At 38.5% G+C, this 18,418-nt stretch overlaps 1 protein-coding gene across 1 annotated transcript in view; it reads right to left on the bottom strand.

Annotated features, from left to right (window-relative positions):
• Positions 1-18,361, bottom strand: part of NLRP14 (NLR family pyrin domain containing 14) — a 51,354-nt gene extending 32,993 nt beyond the window's left edge. Inside the window, exons 1-2 of the mRNA XM_003254880.3 lie at positions 18,051-18,361; positions 379-688 (exon numbers count right to left, since the gene is read on the bottom strand). Coding sequence (XP_003254928.2) covers positions 379-667 — 289 coding nt within the window. The 5' untranslated portion in view covers positions 668-688; positions 18,051-18,361. The remainder of the gene's footprint in view (positions 1-378; positions 689-18,050) is intronic.
• Positions 18,362-18,418: the final 57 nt, after the last annotated feature.

The following is an 18,418-nucleotide window of genomic DNA, read 5'->3' as shown; positions in this document are numbered from 1 at the left end:
CAATAATAATTTTCAGCCCATTCCTCATATCTCAGCAAATATGTTAAATTATATTTGATTCCCCAAAATGTTGCCTAACTTGTAACTTGTAGTTTAGGTGAAGGCACTTTATGGGACAATTCCTATCACTCAATTCGTTCAATCATTTCAAATGGTACAAGATGCCCCCAATTAAGGAGCTAGGCTGAGTAACAGTACTCAAAACCCTTCTGCCTTTCCTTCCTCAAATAATCCAACAAGCTCCCCATGCACAAGACCACCATGGAGCTTATGTCCCCCAACATGGTTTAATCCCTAAATCCCTCTTACAGAAACATTCCACTGGGCTCCAGGAAACCCTTCCTGTCTGGCCCCTGATTTGCCCCTAGCATCACTCACAGTTGATCTCTGCTTTTGCTCTCTCACACAGATCCTTCAGGTTCATCTTGCCAAAGATTTTGAGAGACACACTCCAGGCTTTCTCTCCTGGATAATATTTCTTCATCAAATTGGCCAGGTCCTCCCGCCTGGCCTTCTTCACTTCAGTCCAGGGTGTCAGGCCATGCTCAGGTTCCATGGTCTCCTTTAGGAATAACTTGAATGTATTTAATTCCTCTTTGTTTAGCTCCTCCAAATACAATAGCAGCCCAAAATCAGGAAAGAAGGAAGATGATGATGAATCTGCCATCTTGTCCAAATATTCAGGCCTCTGTGGGGGGAAAAAAAATAACCAAAAGCACATGGAATAAATGGGACACATGAAAAAGACAGATTTGAAAATGAAATACTTATATAGATTAACACACATTTGCAGAAGCCCACTGTATTATGCTCGGTACTGACCTAGTGTCCTCTGTAATATATCTTCTTTCACAAAGCATTCCTCTGATATAGACCACTGTACTGTATGTTTATTCCATCTTCTTACGATCTATTCCCAGTCCTACCACTTATGAGCTATATAAATGAAGGTAATTCCTCTCTTTGAACCTCAACTTACTCTTCTGCTAAGTGGGGATAGCAGAGCCAGCCTCTAATTTTAGTATGGATCAAATAAGATAGGGTTCATATATCACCTGGCACAGAACTGGCTCCTCCTAAGTATTGCTGACTGTCCGTCCTCATCCCTTCTATCCCCCCAACAACATCTAATGTACATCTCAACCTATAAAACATTGTTATTGCACCGCTGCCAACACATTATTACTCAACAAACACATGCAATTAGAATATGCCACCATCTACCTCTTCTTGTCATGTCATTTCTGGTCTCATAAATCCATACATAATTACTGAGGTCTTTCGTAGTACACAAGCTCCTTTCATGCACTTTCCCCAACACTGCAGTTATTCTGGGTGAGTTCAGTGTTAAAGTGCATCCAAAACATCCTCATCTCACGTCTTTGACATCAACTCCCATGACCTTACTGCTCTCTGGCAGTTTACTCTGATGCTTTCACCCCAGGCTTTATCAATGACTACTCAAACTTTTAAATTGCAAACTCCCATAACCCATTTTCTACTAATATCTTCCAGTTAACTGAGCAGTTTCATGCCCTTACTCAGTGACAGTTCTTCAAACACCATCAAATCCTTTTGAGCCCTGCGTTTCCCCCCCATCAGCCATCTTAAGGGCCTTATTCAATTTCGTATTCAGCATGGGTGCTCCAATTAATCACTTAATCCATACTCTCCCAAGCACCATCAAGTTTTCTTAATCTCTTTTGGTGAATTGCCTGAAGAGATAGAGCTAGTAAGTGGTGCAGCTGGAACTCAGATCTTTCACTAAAATTCCTGCCCTTTCCAGTCTTTCATAATGTCTCCTCCCAATTCTTGCTAATATGATTGGAAAAAAAAAGATGGATGGGGGAAATAAAAGTATATAGAAGGGAGAGTTTTTCTTTTAAACAGAAGGTGAATTGTCTCAAAACATATAGTAAATCTGGATTTTATCCTACAGTAATTGGTGAGCTATCAGCTGTTTTAAGGTTGTTTAACTACATGGTAAAAATATTCTAGATTACAGATAAATCTGACAAAAACAAGTCCTACAGTAATTTTTTAAAAAACATAAGGGAAAAGATTTGAGGAGACTTCAAAAAAGAACTCTGAAATTTCTCCAGGACATAGAGAATATGGTAGGTGAGGGAAAGCAAGGCACAGAATACATCTTCCACTTCCTGTCTAGAAATCTACAGGTGTCACTGCATGTGGGTCCATCTTTATCTTTGTCTTTCCTGTAACAAATGAGGGGAGCTCTCTTCCCTTTTCTATAGCTTATTTCTCTACCTGTGATCTAAATCTCATAAAAAATTGTTCCCGAAGGGATTTAATCCATTAGAAATCTATCTTCTTGATCTTCAACTTCTCCCTGTCCCCTAAGTCCTACTCATTAGCACTTAAATGTGCCCAAATCTAACTTAGTCTTTTACAAACATTCCCTTTACTCCAAATCCCCTTTATCTTCATAATCAAACTTCTTCAATCTTCTATACTCTATCACCTATTATATTATACCTCCTCAATCCACTGCAATAGAACTTATGCCACCACAATTCCACTGAAATAACTCATACCAATAACTTCCTTGTTACAAAACTCAAGGGGCATTTTGGGATTCAATTTTCCCATCTCTAAGCAGGAATAGCAAGAGTACCTACCTCTGCAAGGATTAAAAAAGCTAATGCATGCACCTAACTTTAACAAGGTGCCATATGTTAATAATACTATTTTAACAATGCCTTACATCTTGATATTTACTTGCCTCTTTGCTGTCATAATCCCACACTTTTTTCATTTTCCTCCTCCTTTCTGGGTGTCCCTTTGAGCCAAGATCTATATGAGTCTGAATCCTATTAGCTTTCTACTACATGGTATCTACAATTATAATAGAGTACAATATACCGTAGTCTCCTTCCCAAAGGTTTTATGCTGTTCTTGAAGGAATTTGTTGTTTTGTCTTTTTACCTTTTTAGAAAGGGGAACACATGTTTGGCACTGTTTCTCTTATAGGAAGGCATTCATTCATTCAAAAATGCCCTGAACTAAAATGGGAACCCATGGTCTATAAGGATTTTAATTAGCAAATTTATTGATGTAAATTTTTGCCTATAACAAAGCATATATGTTCAAAATAATTAGCTCATATTAATAATGACTATATTTGTGAGGACCTAGTGTGTATAGGTTATTTGTAAAAAATTTTCTCTAGACTTTAAAACGACCTGAAAGTTTGATTTTATCCACATTTACAGATACGGAGTCTCAGAAATTAAGAAACTTGCCCAGGTCATAGAGTTGACAAATGGCCTATCATACTACAAAGCTCATTCTCTTTCTACTACATGGCATTGCCTTTTAATTTCACTTCATTTTCCTAGGCATCGGAAATTCAGAGTTATACAAAATCTGTGTGACCATGCTGTCATAGCAGACCCTGTGCTGAACACCAGACTAGAAGAGGAAGACCTCTAAATATAGCATGACTATCATCTGGGCCAGAGTAGTTCTAGGAGGACACAAAGGAAGAAGGGATTCTTACCTAGAGAGGGTAGAGATATGGAGGTCTCAGGGAGGTAAGATTTGACCTAGGAAGCCAGGTGTTTCCACCCTTTTCATATAGTCCGGATTGATTTCCTTTCTTGGTCATTCTAATTAAATCTCCTATAGCAGTTTCCCAACCTCAGTAGTACTGATATTTTAGGCTGTATATTTCCTTGGGGGATACTATATGTGTGTTATATGATGTTGAGCAGCATTCATGGCTTCTACCTATTTGATGCCAATTAGAACCCTGGATCTTCTACAGCTGTGACAAACAAAAAATGTCTCTAGATATTGCCAAATGACCCCAGGGCAGCAAACTTTCCCCAGTTGAAAAAACTTCAAGAGTCTAACCTCTACTGCCAAGTATACAACTTCTTTTTTTTGGAGATGGAGTCTCCATCTGTCACCCAGGCTGGAGTGTAGTGGTGGATCTCCGCTCACTGCAACCTCTGCCTTCCCTCCTGGGTTCAAGCGATTCACATGGCTTAGCCACCCATGTAACTTGGACTTCAGGTGCCTGCCACTATGCCTGGCTAATTTTATTTATTTATTTATTTATTTTTGGATTTTTAGTAGAGACAGGGTTTCACCATGTTGGCCATGCTGGTTTCCAACTCCTGACCTCAAGTGATCTGCCCACCTAGGCCTCCCAAAGTGCTGGGATTACAGGTGACAGGCATGAGCCATGGTGCCTGGCCTAAATGTACAACTTCTATCATGATGATTAAATCACAGAAAAAGAGTAGATAGCCAAGAAAATACATTCTCATTAGATTTCAATGTATTATAGAAGAGAGACCATAAATGGGAGGAAAGAATTCAGGGTCATTCATTAGGACAACTTGTAAACCATTTTGACAAGAATTAATTAGTATCCTCATAACAAATCCCAGATATAGTAAGTAGTACATCATTAATACTTCAAACCAGGGAGGAGAAAACAGCAAAGAATATTCATCACAACTTAGGAAAGAAGGGACTTACCAGTTTGGACACAATAAGGGAATTGACCAAGAACCACAATGAATATTTGAAGATATATTGTTAACTATGCTGAAATTAAAACCTCTTGTCCTTAGAATTCAAACACAAATGGTCAACCAAAAACAGAAAAATGTTTACAGGGAATATGGCAAATAAACAACTGAAGTGTAAATTAATAAAACGACTTTAAAACTGTTTGTATTAACTACTACAATTGGAGATGTCCACCCAGGCCCAAATTTTGGTTTCTAACTGTACCATTTGCCAATAAAAGGAATCAGGCCTCCTCTGAGAAACTGCTGATTCTAGGGCTGGGACAGGGAATAGATACGATGAGCCGATAGCATCTCATAGTGTCAGAAATAAGGAAAGAAAAATAATGGGGTATGCAAAAAGACCCAAGATACAACAGGAAAGAGCTCCCAATGGCCAAAATAAATAACAGTATTGGATTATAGCCCAAAGTACAAAGCAAATGTCCATGAGTCCGTACTGACATAGATAAATGTCTGAATATATGAGAGAAAAGAGACAAATCTCTCTTAGAGAAGATTTCCAAATACTTTGTGTAGGATATTCTTCCCTCCAGGAAGTGGCTCTTAACCCAACTGCACCCCACCTCCCAGAGCGCTGACTGTGCTTATTGATTTCCTTCCAAAGAGAGCAGTATGGGAGCAGGTGGGGAGAGTGGAGAAACTTTTTAGTGAGAAACCTGACAAACACTCTCCCAAGATCAAGGCTACTATTATCAGCCATAAGTCATTGTGATAGTATGTGCTATTGATACTGTGAATGGCATGTTACCTCTGTGATATTCCTTCCCCAAACCCATCATCCTAGTCTAGCCATAAGAAAAAACAAAGTGAGGGACATGCTACAAATTACCTGACTAGTACTTCTCAGAACTGTCAAGGTCATCAGAAAACAAAGAAAGACTGAGGAACTTTCACAGACCAGAGGAATCTACAAAGACAAAATGATTGTTAACTATGCTGAAATTAAAACCTCTTGTCCTTAGAATTCAAACACAAATGGCCAACTAAAAACAGAAAAATGTTTACAGGGAATATGGCAAATAAACAACTGAAGTGTAAATTAATAAAACCACTTTAAAACTGTTTGTATTAACTACTAAAATTGGAGATGTCCACCCAGGACAATATTGTAATGTAATAATAAATGTAAATGTAATATTCAGGAATAGAAAAATGTAATATTCAGAAATAGAAAAAACACTATGGAAAAACTAGTGAACTTCAAATTAAGTGCAACTTAATTGCCTTATTGTCTTCATTGTGACAAATATACCATAGTAATGCAAGATATTAAAAACTGGGGAAATTAGGTGACAAGAAATTTCTGTAATTCTAACAAATACTATTCTAAAATGGTTATTCCTTAAAACTGGAACTATACATACACTATGACAGAGCAATTAAAGTTCTTAGAAAATATCCAACAGAAATATGTGTGTAGGTATACCAGGAGATATGTAATAACTACAGCAGCACTGCTTGTAATTCCTAAGCACTTGAAAAGATCCAAGAGTTCATCTATAGTAGAACCAATCAATACATTGTAGTAAATTCATACAATGAAATCCTAAACAGCAAAGAAAACATATGATTGCAGCTATATGCCACTAGAATAAATCTCATAATTAGTGAAAGAAGCCAAATCAAACAAGATTATGAAGTAGCTATTATAAAAGTCAGTTTCCTAATACCTCTGTGGAGATGAGGTGGAGGGGGATGAAGGGGGCCTTAGGTCCTGGTAATGAATGTCCTATTCCTTGACCTGCTGATGGTTTACATGAGTGAACACTTGGTAATCATTTACCAAGCTGCATGTTTATGCTTAGTGCAGTCTTTTATGAGTTACAGTTCACACTAAAATATTATTTTGAAAAGGTTCATATCCCTAAAATGACACGATACAAATAGATCAGAATAGCAATAAAGCAAATTTATTGTGAATAGCCTATTCATAGAAGGGGAAAAAAAGCAAAAAGCAAATGGCTAACAAGTATTTCAGAAAATTTCAAACTTAGGCAGATAGCACAACTAATGCAAACCAGGAAACAGCCCTTCTCAATGATCGAAATGACAAAAATAAGCTTTAAAAAGCAGTAACATATAAAAGGAGTTAATATAAATGTTAATTGCTACACTCTTGAAAAACTGCATGTCTGCATGTCTACTGAGAATTTTACAAACATGCATGAGTTTTCAAACAGTATCTTCTTTGGGAAATCATCCACTGGAAAAAAAAATCCTAGATACAGGAAAGAAAGTTTTGTGCATAAGGGTGTCTATCTAGAATAGTAAATAATTGTCAATAAGGATTCAATTATAATAAATGTATAAAAATATAGCACACACTTGATTTTTAGTCATTAAAATGACCTCGTCATACAGCAAAACAGATGGCAGGTATATGAAGATTACAACTAAGCAAAGAAAACAAAACCTCTACATAAAAAAAAGCAAAATGTACTTAAAATAATTATCACAAATTGTCCTAACTCAAAACACAACAGAGTTTAGGACAATTTGTGACAATTATCTTTCATTAGAATACATTCCTTAAATAAGTGGAGAAATAAAAAGGTAAAAAGGCAATATCCATTTGTCAAATTCCAAAAAGTTAAAGAAATGAGTGCCTGCCATCTGTACTTGAATTTGGCGTGTTGGCAATAGTTGCTAACTTGCATACAGACAGCAATTTTGGGTCACTGCTGGAGTAGAGGGAGTGGGGGTGCTAAAGCACTAAAGCACTATAGGCTAGAGGATGACAAACGCAGGGAGCAAGCATGTGCTACCTTACTACTATTTCTTGAATTTTGCTAGGGAGAAGTGGAGAGACAGATACTGATAACCTGGAGCACCAGTGAGAGCAGCTGTTGCACCTGCAAAGCAGTTTTTAGGTGGTTTGTTTCGTTTTCAGTAGGGAGAAGGACTAGGAGACTCAGAATGAATGAAAGACGGCAGAACACAGGTGGCAGGAATAGCTTCAGACTGAAGGACGAACACCTGCTCCTGGTTAGAGAGGCGAGGGGCTTGCTTGCACTCGTCAAGGCTGGTGGAAGTGGGACTATTCATACCGCTTTAATCCAGGAGATTCAAGAAGCGGGCACTGGATGCAGTGCCTGCCAAATTCAAGCACAGTTGGCAGGCATTCATTTATTTATCTCTTTGGAATTTGACAAATGGATACAGGCCACACTAGGTCTCCAGCCGAAGACTACTTGCAGGTGACCGTGGACTCGCACCCTGAAGGTCGCTTTTCCACCCTGGTCATGGCCGGCGCCATGCCCAAAAGTGTCCCACCCTGGGGTGTCCCGGCAGCTTATCCTCTTGGGCCCTGAGTCCACATCCCTTTCATTTTCCACACAGTATGTGGACGCTGGATGGACTCGCACAGAACCCAACTTCCCATTTTAGAGTGGACAAAGTACGCATACAGAGAAGAGGAGAGTCATTCCATACCTCGGTCTCACCAGGCGTCGGTGTCAAAGGGTAAAAGCGCCAAAAGCCAGGCCTCAGAGGAACAGGAAAGGATCAACAGGCACTTGCTGTTCCACCAGAAAGGGGAACGCACTCTGGCCCTTAATGCCTCATCTCCCTCCTCCCCTGAGAGAAGAGCAAACCCGCTAAGAGGGCTGCGGGCCAGCGTGGGTGGTTGGACCCCACCTCCTGACCTAGCGAATCTCTCTTCCCATTGGCTGGAGGGGCCAAAGGAGCTCTGCTCCCACTCTCTGCCTCTATGCTCTTCCACTCATTTACCGCAGAAGATTCACTGTTCAATATAGGATCCCCTGCGCTCAGCAAACCTGTGGGCGCACGTCCTTCCTCCTTGCTTTCCCAATGTGGGAAAGAAGAAGTCGGGGAATTGAACCCTAGATTTAAAGGACCTTTTCCAGACTGGCTGACTCCCAATAAGCAGTGTCCCTTTATTCGTCCGTCTAAAATCCGTACGATTATTGAGCATCTTATTTGTGCCTGTCAGTTTTCTGGACCCTGTCTAGCAGTGAATAAAATATCCAAAGTTTTGCTCATCTAGCCCTTACCTCCACGGAGCTTACATTCTGTTGAAGGGGCACAGATGATGAATTGTAGTATACCAGGTGTTAATCATTGCTATGGAGAAAATCAAAGTGGGGCAAGGAATACAGCGCTGGGGGGTGAAAAGTGGGGGATGGGTCCTATTTCTCTGAATAGGAAGAGAAGAAACTGCTAAGGCGATATTTGCAGAATGTGAAAGTGTGAACAATGCAGATATCTAGGAGATGTAGCATTCCAGGAGGAAGAAATAGCAAGTGCAGAGACCCTCAGTTAAGAGCCTACTCGACATATTTAAGGAACATCTGAGTCAAATCGACCACAGTAGTCACCAAGGCTCTGTGTTGATTTATGGATAGTGCAATTTCATTCAAATCCCACATGACTAGAATTGCTCTAAGATGAATTCATGGCCTTGGCCCCTGAAGACAGTCTTAGAAGCTAATAGATCCAGTAGCTTCAGGATTGAGAATTGCCTCTCAGATGAGAAACCTCTGGATCACACGGGTAAATGGATGCTCTGTTCAGATGGCTTCCTTTTTCTAAGGATTACCCATTTGGAACAAGTTTTCATATTCATATAGCAGCCAGATTTGGGTGATTTATCCTTATTTAAGGTAGCATTTCTCCAGCTGGACTCTTCATGGAGAACTTTAAGCTTTATTGGCAAAGGAGGAGCCAGTATTCGTTGGCATTAAGAAAATGTACACTCTAGACAACTGATACTAAGGACTCAGGCATGCTAGTTAGCAAGATGGGCCCAACAACCTCAATAACAGCCAGAAATCAGAAGCTTAGATTATAAAGATTCATACAAAAACTACCTCAAAAGGATAACCAAGTGTAGGGTGAGAGAAATGGTAAACTCTTTTTAGTTTGGTTCCAACATACTATATTAAATTGCTATAATGTGCTAATGTGCTGAATATTACATTCATGAGTATGTGCATCTTAAGAGAAACTATAAATTCTAGGTTTGGTCTTGAAATTATTTCTAACATACACATAAAACCATGAAATAGAACATTTTTGCTGTCCCATGAAAGATATCCATATAAATATTCATACTGTTATTATCTCGTTCTATTTTTATTTCAGAAGGACGTGTGCCCACAGGTTTGCTGAGCGCAAAGATCCTATATTGAACACTGTATCTTCTGTGGTAAATGTGTTGAAAAGGATAGAGGCGTTTATATATAAACTTCTTTTTGGAAGTGTTATTTCTTCAGAGAGATCTTATAAGAAATCTGGACTTTTGAAGTTATTGCAATGCCTCGTGAAAGTGATCTTTAATATCTAAAAGGTCTGCAAATATGAGTGATTGTAGTACTTGTTCATTTGTTGCTGTTAATATACTTTAAATGACATCTCTGTGTTGCAAAAAGGTAAAAATGCTTGTAGGATTTGTTTGTCAAATTGAAAGAACTTGTCACTTTGCTTGTCTACCACATGCATAAAGGTAAAATAAAAGTGGTAGTATTCCATTTTTACTAAGAGTTTGAGAGACTTCCTTATAGGCCTCTAATTTCTTCCTGTCTGTACTTACATCAATCCCTCCCAATAAACAATACACACTGAACATATCAATTCTCCAGTATGTATCCTTTTACATTTTTTTCTTCATGCTGCATAATTAAATTAACAGTCACATACACAAATACAACGAGTAACAAAATTTGAATTACTCTTTTGTTTGTATTTTTACTCTCACCCAATAAATAATTTTATTTATTTAGTGGCTATTGATCTTTCCTTACTCTGCACCTCCCCACCTAGAGAATGGATCCATAAAATATAAAGATTTTTATTTATTTCATTCATTTTATTTATTCTCAGCACCTAAAGCAGTGAATGAATCAATCAACAGTACCTCATTAATGAAAGAAGGGAGTAAAGGGAAAACAAGAATGGCAAGTTGAAGAAATAACAATTAGTCCAGAATGGCTAATATGGGATAAGGGAGCAAAATAATGGAATACGAATCAGAGAAATAGGGGGGAAATGAGAAAGGTAGGAAGAGAGATATCATGTAGGGCCCTATAGGTCACTGTAATACCTTGGCTTTCACTCTGAGTAAACTAGGAAGCCAACTGAGGGTTTTGGGCAAAGTGAATAATAGCTATTATGTTTTAAGAGAATCACCCCGGTTCTATATGAAGTATCCTGGAGTAGAGCAATGGCAGAAGCAAGCAGACCAGTTAAGAGGCTGTTATAATGATCCAGATGAGAGAAAATGATGGCTAGGGCGAGGCCGGTAGCAGCCGTGGTGCTGAAAGTAGTCATATTCTGGGTATTTAAGATAGAACTGCAAGAATTTGCTGACAGAACAGATTGGGAGGTAAGACAAAAGAAAGGAGTCAAAGGCAAATCTAAGATACTGACTTGGGAATTTGGAAGAAAGAGATTGAGAAGATGGTTTTAAAAACCAAGTTTACGAGGCATTTCAGGAGTACATTTTTGGTAAATTTGGGATGCCTATTAAACATTGAAGTCAAACTGACAAGGAAGGATTTTGGAGTTAGAATTCAAAGTCTGAGCAGGAGATATAAACTAGAAGTCACTAGCTTATAGGTGGAATTTAAAGCCATGGAAGATCATTCAGGGAGTGAGAATAGAACATTCAAAGACTGATCCCTGAGGAATTACTCTACTGTTTAGAAGTCACAGAGAGGGAGCAGACCTGGGAGGCGGCAATAAAATTGTTTTCAAAAAAGCATGAAAAAGAACATCCAGAGAGGAAAACCTGAAGAGCGTGCTGTCTAAAACTCCAAGTGAAGAAAATGTTTCAAGGTAGAAGGAGATTAATTGTACCAAATGCTTGAAATCAATTGTGCCAAATTCTGCTGATAGAAGGAGATGAGACTGAAAACTGACCATTGAATTTAGCAACATTGAGATCAAGTTATTTTGAAAGAGCAGTTTCAGTGAGACGGTAGGGTGAAAACCTAATTGAACTAAGGCCAAAAAAGACTGGAAGGAGAAAAAATTGAAGACAATGGACAACTTTCTAAGAAGTTTGGCTCAAAAGGAAGGACAGAAATGATACAGTAGCTGAGGGGGAAGTGGGCCTGCTATAGACTACATGGTGTCCTCCCAAATTCATACGCTGAAACCTAATCCTCAATCTAATGATATTAGGAGATGGAGACTTTGGGACATGATTAGGTTGTGAGGGCAGAGCCTTCATGAATGGAATTGGTGTCCTTATAAAAGAGGTTCCAGAAAGCTCCCTGGTCCCTTCTGCCATGTGAGGACTTCACAAGAAGACAGCCATAAATGAACCAGGAAGTGGGCCCTCACTAAACTGAATCTGTTGGTTCCTTGATCTTGGACTTCCAACCCCCAGAACTGTGAGCAATAAGTTCCTGTTGTTGTCGACCATCTAGTTTATGGTATTTTGTTATAACAGCCCACACTAACTAAAACAGGGGCCCAGAAAATTTTGTTTTGTTTTGGAGAAATGACAGCATACTTGATGATGGGAAGGATATAGTATAGAGGGAAAAATTGACATTGCAAGGGAGGGGAATTACTGGAGTTAGGTGCATGTGGCATGTGAGCAAGAATGGATGGAAACTAGTGACTACATGAACAGGCTTCTAGCTAAAAAGGGCCACTGATGCAGGTAGGTGTGTGAATGTATTGTGTGGATGGGCAAGGGTATGGAAGCTGTCTTTGCTTATTTTCTCAGAGCAATTAAAAACATATTCATCAGTTGAGGATGAAGATGGCAAAACTCATGATCAGTTTTATTATCAATGTTCTATGGACACAAAATATACTATCAATTCTAGAGTTATAAGGTTTCTATATATACCTTTGAAATTATTATTAATTATACTATTCAATCTGTGCATGGCTTTATTTTATTGTATCGTGGTTCTAATTCTAAAACACAAATATTGAATTTTCCCATAGAACTGTATTTTTTTAATCAAGTACTCAAGTTTATGCATTTTTGCTCCATCTATTTAGCAGGTTTGACGGCATTATACTTCTTCATAAATTGTACCTTTTATCAAAATATAAGGCCAATCTCTATCTTTAGTTCTTAAATTAACCTTCAATTATTTGACATTTTTGCTCATTTGCCTGGTATCTTTTTTTACACACCTCACAGATGTTTCTAGAAAACACCATATGGTTGGATTTTGTTACTTGAGTGACTCTGAGAGTTTCTACTGAAAAATTCAGTCCATTCACATTTAGCATAATGACTAATAATTTATTGCATTCTTTATACATGTAACTTTTGGTTTATTATTTATTTTATATCTTGGCTTTCTGTTTCCTTGTCCATAATTTTTTGTGGGGTATTTCTGTTTTTGGTTTGTTGTTTGGAGTACTTTCTTGAACTGTGAACTCAGGCGACATCTGAGTGATACAGGCTCTGAATTCTTGAAAATCCTTAAACATTTATTTCACTATATTAGGGAGAGATGATATTTTGGCTGATGTATTGAAGCCCCTTTATCCTACTAGTCTATACTGCTATTGAACAACTTTTTAGCTTCCAACATTACAAAAGAGAAATCCAATGTCATTTTTATTTTTAGATAACTTACCCTTTTTACCTAAAAGCTTTTCTCTTTACCCTTACAGTATAGAAATTATACCTTTTTATGTCTAGTGTGTCTTTATTCACTAATCCAGACTGAAATGTAGGGAGTTATTTGGTCTATATTCATGCCTTCTCAAAAATTTTCAACACAAAGACATTTTCTATTATTCTGTTAGTCATTTGTTTCTTCACTTTTATAAACTCCTTTCTTTCTTTCCTTTCTTTCTTTCTTTCTAGAACTTTTGTGTCTACATATTAAGTCTTATAGATCTACTATTTAAGCCTATCAACTTTTTTTCATGATTTCCATCTCTATCTTTTTCCTCTTCTATGCTTTCAGGTATTTCTTTAACCAAATCATATAGGATACATTTTGATTCAAAAAGTGACCATTTTTTTCTCCTCCAATTCAATTGCTAACATGCTTAATTAGAAAAAAATAGACTTTTTTCACATTTTACTCACATATTTTTCCCATTAAAATGTATAAATGTTCTAAGCTTATTAGAGATATTTATAAAAATACAGCATAACATAGACTTGTATGCATGCACACACACACACACACTCATGAAACATTTGTGACAGATATGGACACAAAGCAGCAGGGGTAAGAAAGGAGGTCCACAATACCCACACAGATTCCAGAGACCTCTCTCAGTTACAAGGTTGTGCTTTATGGCCAGCAAGTGAACTACTAAGATATTTTGATTTCAGGGAAGGCACAGCTCATTCAAGTAGGAGTCTTTTATACTACTCCTGTCATGCAGCTGAAACCAGGCTATGGGACCAGGTTCAATAGCAGAAACCAAGATAGCATAACAGAAACCAGATGCAAACCATTCATCAATAAATTTTCTATAAGCAATATTGGCAAGCTGTTACAGATTTCCCTCTTGGTATTTTTTGGAAAACTACATTAGCACAAAACTGCATTAATTCCTATGTAGTATATTCTATTCTGGTTTGGCCAAGGATCAAAACCATGGCTCCAGGCATCCCTGGAAATATTTGTAGGATTTCAATATACCATTTGAGGGTTACAATGAAATTATACACTGTGGATTAGTATTTTTCATCAGGCTTGGAAAATTCTAAATCATTATTTCTTCACATATTGATCTTTGCTCATTTTATCTTTTCTGAGACTCTAATTTTGTATGTTAGATCTTTTCATTGTTTCATATGTTTCTGATATAGTTTGGATATTTCTCCCCACCGAAATCTCCTGTTGAAATGTAATCTCTAACAGTGGAGGTGGGGCCTGGTGGGTGGTATTTGGGTCATGGGGGTGTGTCCCTCATGGCTTGGTAACGTCCTTGTGATAGTAAGTTCTCACGATATCTGGTTAAGTGTGTGGAACCTCCCTCCCTACTCTCTGTCTTGCTCCTCCTCCCACCATGTGAGACATGCCCATAGCCCCTTCACCTTCCATCATGATTGTAAGCTTCTTGAAGCCTCCCCGAAAGCCAAGCAGATGCAAGCACCGTACTTCCTGTAAAGCTTGCAGAACTGTGAGATTAAATCTGTTTTCTTTATAAATTTTCCAGTCTCAAGTTGTTTATTTATACAATGCAAGATGGCCTAATATAATTTCTTATGTTCTTTTCTGTGCTTTCTTCTCTGCACTTTAGCTTGGAGATTTTTATATATAAGTAAAATATATTCATATAAATATAAATATATAAATCAATTTTATATGTTTATACATAATTTTTATGTATTTATACTTATATATTTTTATGTGTAAAAATAGATTTATACATATATAAAATAAAAATTTTATAGTACAAATTTTTTTATATAAAAAGTTTTTATATAAAAAAACTTCCAAGCTAAACATGAAATACATATTATATATTTATATGTAATATAATTAAAATTATATATTTAAATTTTTATTTTATAAAATATATACTTTATAAATCTTAAAATACCTATTTTAAGATTTTACATATATAAAATTAAAATTTAAACATATATTTAAAATTTTATATGTGCATATAAAATGGTTATCTTCTCATTCAGGTATTTGTATTCTTTCCTCTTCTTTGGTGGATCTGATCTGCTGTCATACACATCTATTATATTCTCAATTTTATTTTTATTCATAAAATTTTAATTTGATTTTCAATTAAAATTCCTGATCTTGTTAACTCTTCGCCATTACTGAACATATTAACCACAATTATGTTTAAATATATATTTGTTAGCTCAATAATTTAGTCAGCCATGAATTTGTTTCTATTGTCTTTCTTTCTGTCCTTATAATTTTTGGTTGAATTATCAGACATTGTATACAAAACATTGTAGAAGTTCTGAATGATAATATTCCTCCTGAGAGAGTTCCTCTCATAGGAAGATAGAGAGGGGGCAGATAATAACAATCCAGTCAGGTATGGCGCTGACTCAAAGTTGAATTGCAGCTACGTCTCTATTTATTGCCAGTTTGCTTCTCTTCTTATTTTTTTGCTCTCCAGGAATTCTAGTTGGGAACTCTTCCTTGGTGGGTTTTGAACTATAATCTTTATCTCCTCCGATCTGTGATGAGACTTCTGAAAATTTTCTGTGCACTTCAACAGCTTTCTTCTTATCTTCTTTCCCTGTTCATCTTAAGAATTCTGCTAATGTTTGAAGAGAAAACCGCCAAGTTTTAGGTTGGCTGCTTAAAGATTCCCTTTTCATCAGGATCTTGGCCCCTAAATTCCTTGCTGTCTTGTCAGACTTGACTCCAATTTTTGGTCTTAGTTATGTGACATTGACCAAAATTATGGAAAATTCTATGCTTTCAAGCCACAGTCCTATTCTTAGATTCTTCAATTATTTGCTAGGAAGAATCTGCAACATCTTGGACTAGGAACTTGGGCTGTCCCTCTCTTTCCATGCAAGGCAGTTTCTTCACTCCTCCCCTGGGTACATCTCTAGGCATCTGGTGACTGCTCCCAGGACCCCCATCAAAGCTGGTGCTTTGGGTCTCTGCACATTCAAGCCAGGGAGGGTCCATGACCAATAATTTTCAAAATGTAGCTTCCAGAGTCATAAAAAATGCAGATGCTCATTGTGTGGTGGACGGAGGCAGATAGGCTCTAGGCCGCCGACCCCTGCTAAACCCCAAACTGTAACTGGGTAGAATTCATTCCTAAAAGTCTTGTGTATGCTATATGTAGGGGAGGCCTGCCCCTCCACACCTGTGGGTGCTTCTCGTTAGGTGGGACGAAAGACTTGAGAAAAGGAATAAGACACAGAGACAAAGTGTAGAGAAGGAAAAGCGGGGCCCAGGGGACCGGTGCTGTGCTTACAGAGGACCCACACCGGCACCGGCCTCTGAGTTCCCTTAGTATTTATTCATAATTATCTTTACCATCACATGTGCTGTGCTTTGAGATGTATATGCGAACATCTCCATAAACCATTTAGCAGTATTGCTCCAGCAAGCCCCACCTTATTCCTAAAGGCGGTTTTCTCCTTACTCAGTAAACAAAGCACATTCTGCACCGCCCAAAACCCTTTTAACCTTAAGTCACCACAGCACATGTCTCTTGCGAGGACAAGGTTGGGGGTAGGGTCACAGATTAACAGCATCTCAAATACAGAACTAAATGGAGTCTCTTACGTCTACTTCCTTAACAGGCTGATCTCTCTTTCTTTTCCCCACACTATACTTGGTGCTCTTTGTTATTCATATGGGCCTCTGCCCTATAGCAGGTATATTTCTTCAGATACACATTTTGTTTCTCTGAAAACTGGATCTTCTTAGCTTTTTTTTTCTTTTAATTTTGGTTAGTTCATTGAGGTTCAGGTAATATTCTCAGGTTGGAAGCAGTGTGGCAGAACAGCCCACTTCCAGTGTTCCTTCTTACTGGTCAATGTCTCTGCATTCAGTAATTCAACTATCAACTGCGGATATTTAAATACATTAAAAAGCAATGTATTTAAATATCCGCAGTTGATAGTTGAATTACTGAATGCAGAGACAGAGTTAATGGGTGCAGCACACCAACATGGCACATGTACACATATGTAACAAACCTGACCTGGACGTTGTGCACATGTACCCTAAAACTTAAAGTATAATAAAAAATAAATAAATAAATACATTGCAATTTACAGGTGAAAATACTTAAGGGTGAGCGGTTAAACAACTTGCTTAACACCACCTAGCAGATAACAATGATTGACAGCTTTTAACGTCAGTTCCGTCAGACAACAAAGCCCACATTTTTAAAATGCTATGCTGTACTCTCTGAATGTTCAAACCAGGGAAGGTCCACGCCCAGTAATTTTCAAAATGTGGTCTCCAGAGTCACAAAAAATGCAAGAGCTTATTGTGTGGTGAACTCAAGCAGATAGGCGCTGGGCCACTCACCCCTGCTAAACACCAAACTGTAAATATATAGTTCACAGACTACTTCCTATGTGCCAGGGGCTGGCTTAAGCATTTTAACTAACTAACTCATTTCACTCTAACAAGTCTGTTACATAGTTACTATTATTATTGGCTATCAATATTACGCCTATTAAGCTGATGCTTAAAGGTTAGGTAATCCAGCCAAGATCTCTTAAGCGGTGTTGCCAGATTTGAATCCAAGGAGTCCCTTGCTTTTAATGACTATCCTACCAAAAGTTCCTTGCCTAATAAAATGTTTGAATATTACTGATCCAGCCCAAGTTTGAGGGACGGGGCCTAAAGATGTTCTAATAATAGAACAGGCTCTTGCAACTCTCTGTGGTCCCAGGACACTGAGGAGGGGCTCCTTCTCATGGCTTCATTTCAGCTCCACTGTGCGTTTCCCTTCTCTGCCTGGAGTCTCCAGAGGAGCCTGGGATTTGGCAAGAAGGCGGGAGGGAGGAAAGCCTCACTGGACCAGGAACGAAGAGGGTCTCTGGCAACAATAGGACGGAATTTGAAAACCTCTAACCTCGAGTTTAGAGCGATGCTAGCTAGTGCCAGGGCTAGTGAGGTGCCCATTCCGCCGAGGCGCGGGACAGCGAGGACAACCACGCCTTGCCAACCAAAGGCGACCTGACAGCGTTTCCTCAGGGTCGTCGCGGCGGTGAGGGTCACAGAATTCTCCGAAGCCAGTAGCTCCGTTTCCAACCACGCCCCCTTTCCCGGGACCCTAAAAGCTTCGGGAGTTCTCCTATTCCATTAATGCCGGCGCGTCCTCGCCTTATCCCCCGAGCGCCCGCAGCTCCCGCAGCTCCCGCCAGCGCGGGAATGCCAGCGGCCAAAGGTCGGGAGGCGCGGGGTCTTTCTGGCCAATGAGGAGTCACGTTCGCCCGCGCT

The sequence above is a fragment of the Nomascus leucogenys genome, chromosome 15 (assembly GCF_006542625.1).
Source record: "Nomascus leucogenys isolate Asia chromosome 15, Asia_NLE_v1, whole genome shotgun sequence".
Taxonomy (NCBI): Eukaryota; Metazoa; Chordata; class Mammalia; order Primates; family Hylobatidae; genus Nomascus; species Nomascus leucogenys.
The sequence above is the reverse complement of the archived record's forward strand: the minus strand, read 5'-3'. Positions and strand labels throughout refer to the sequence as shown.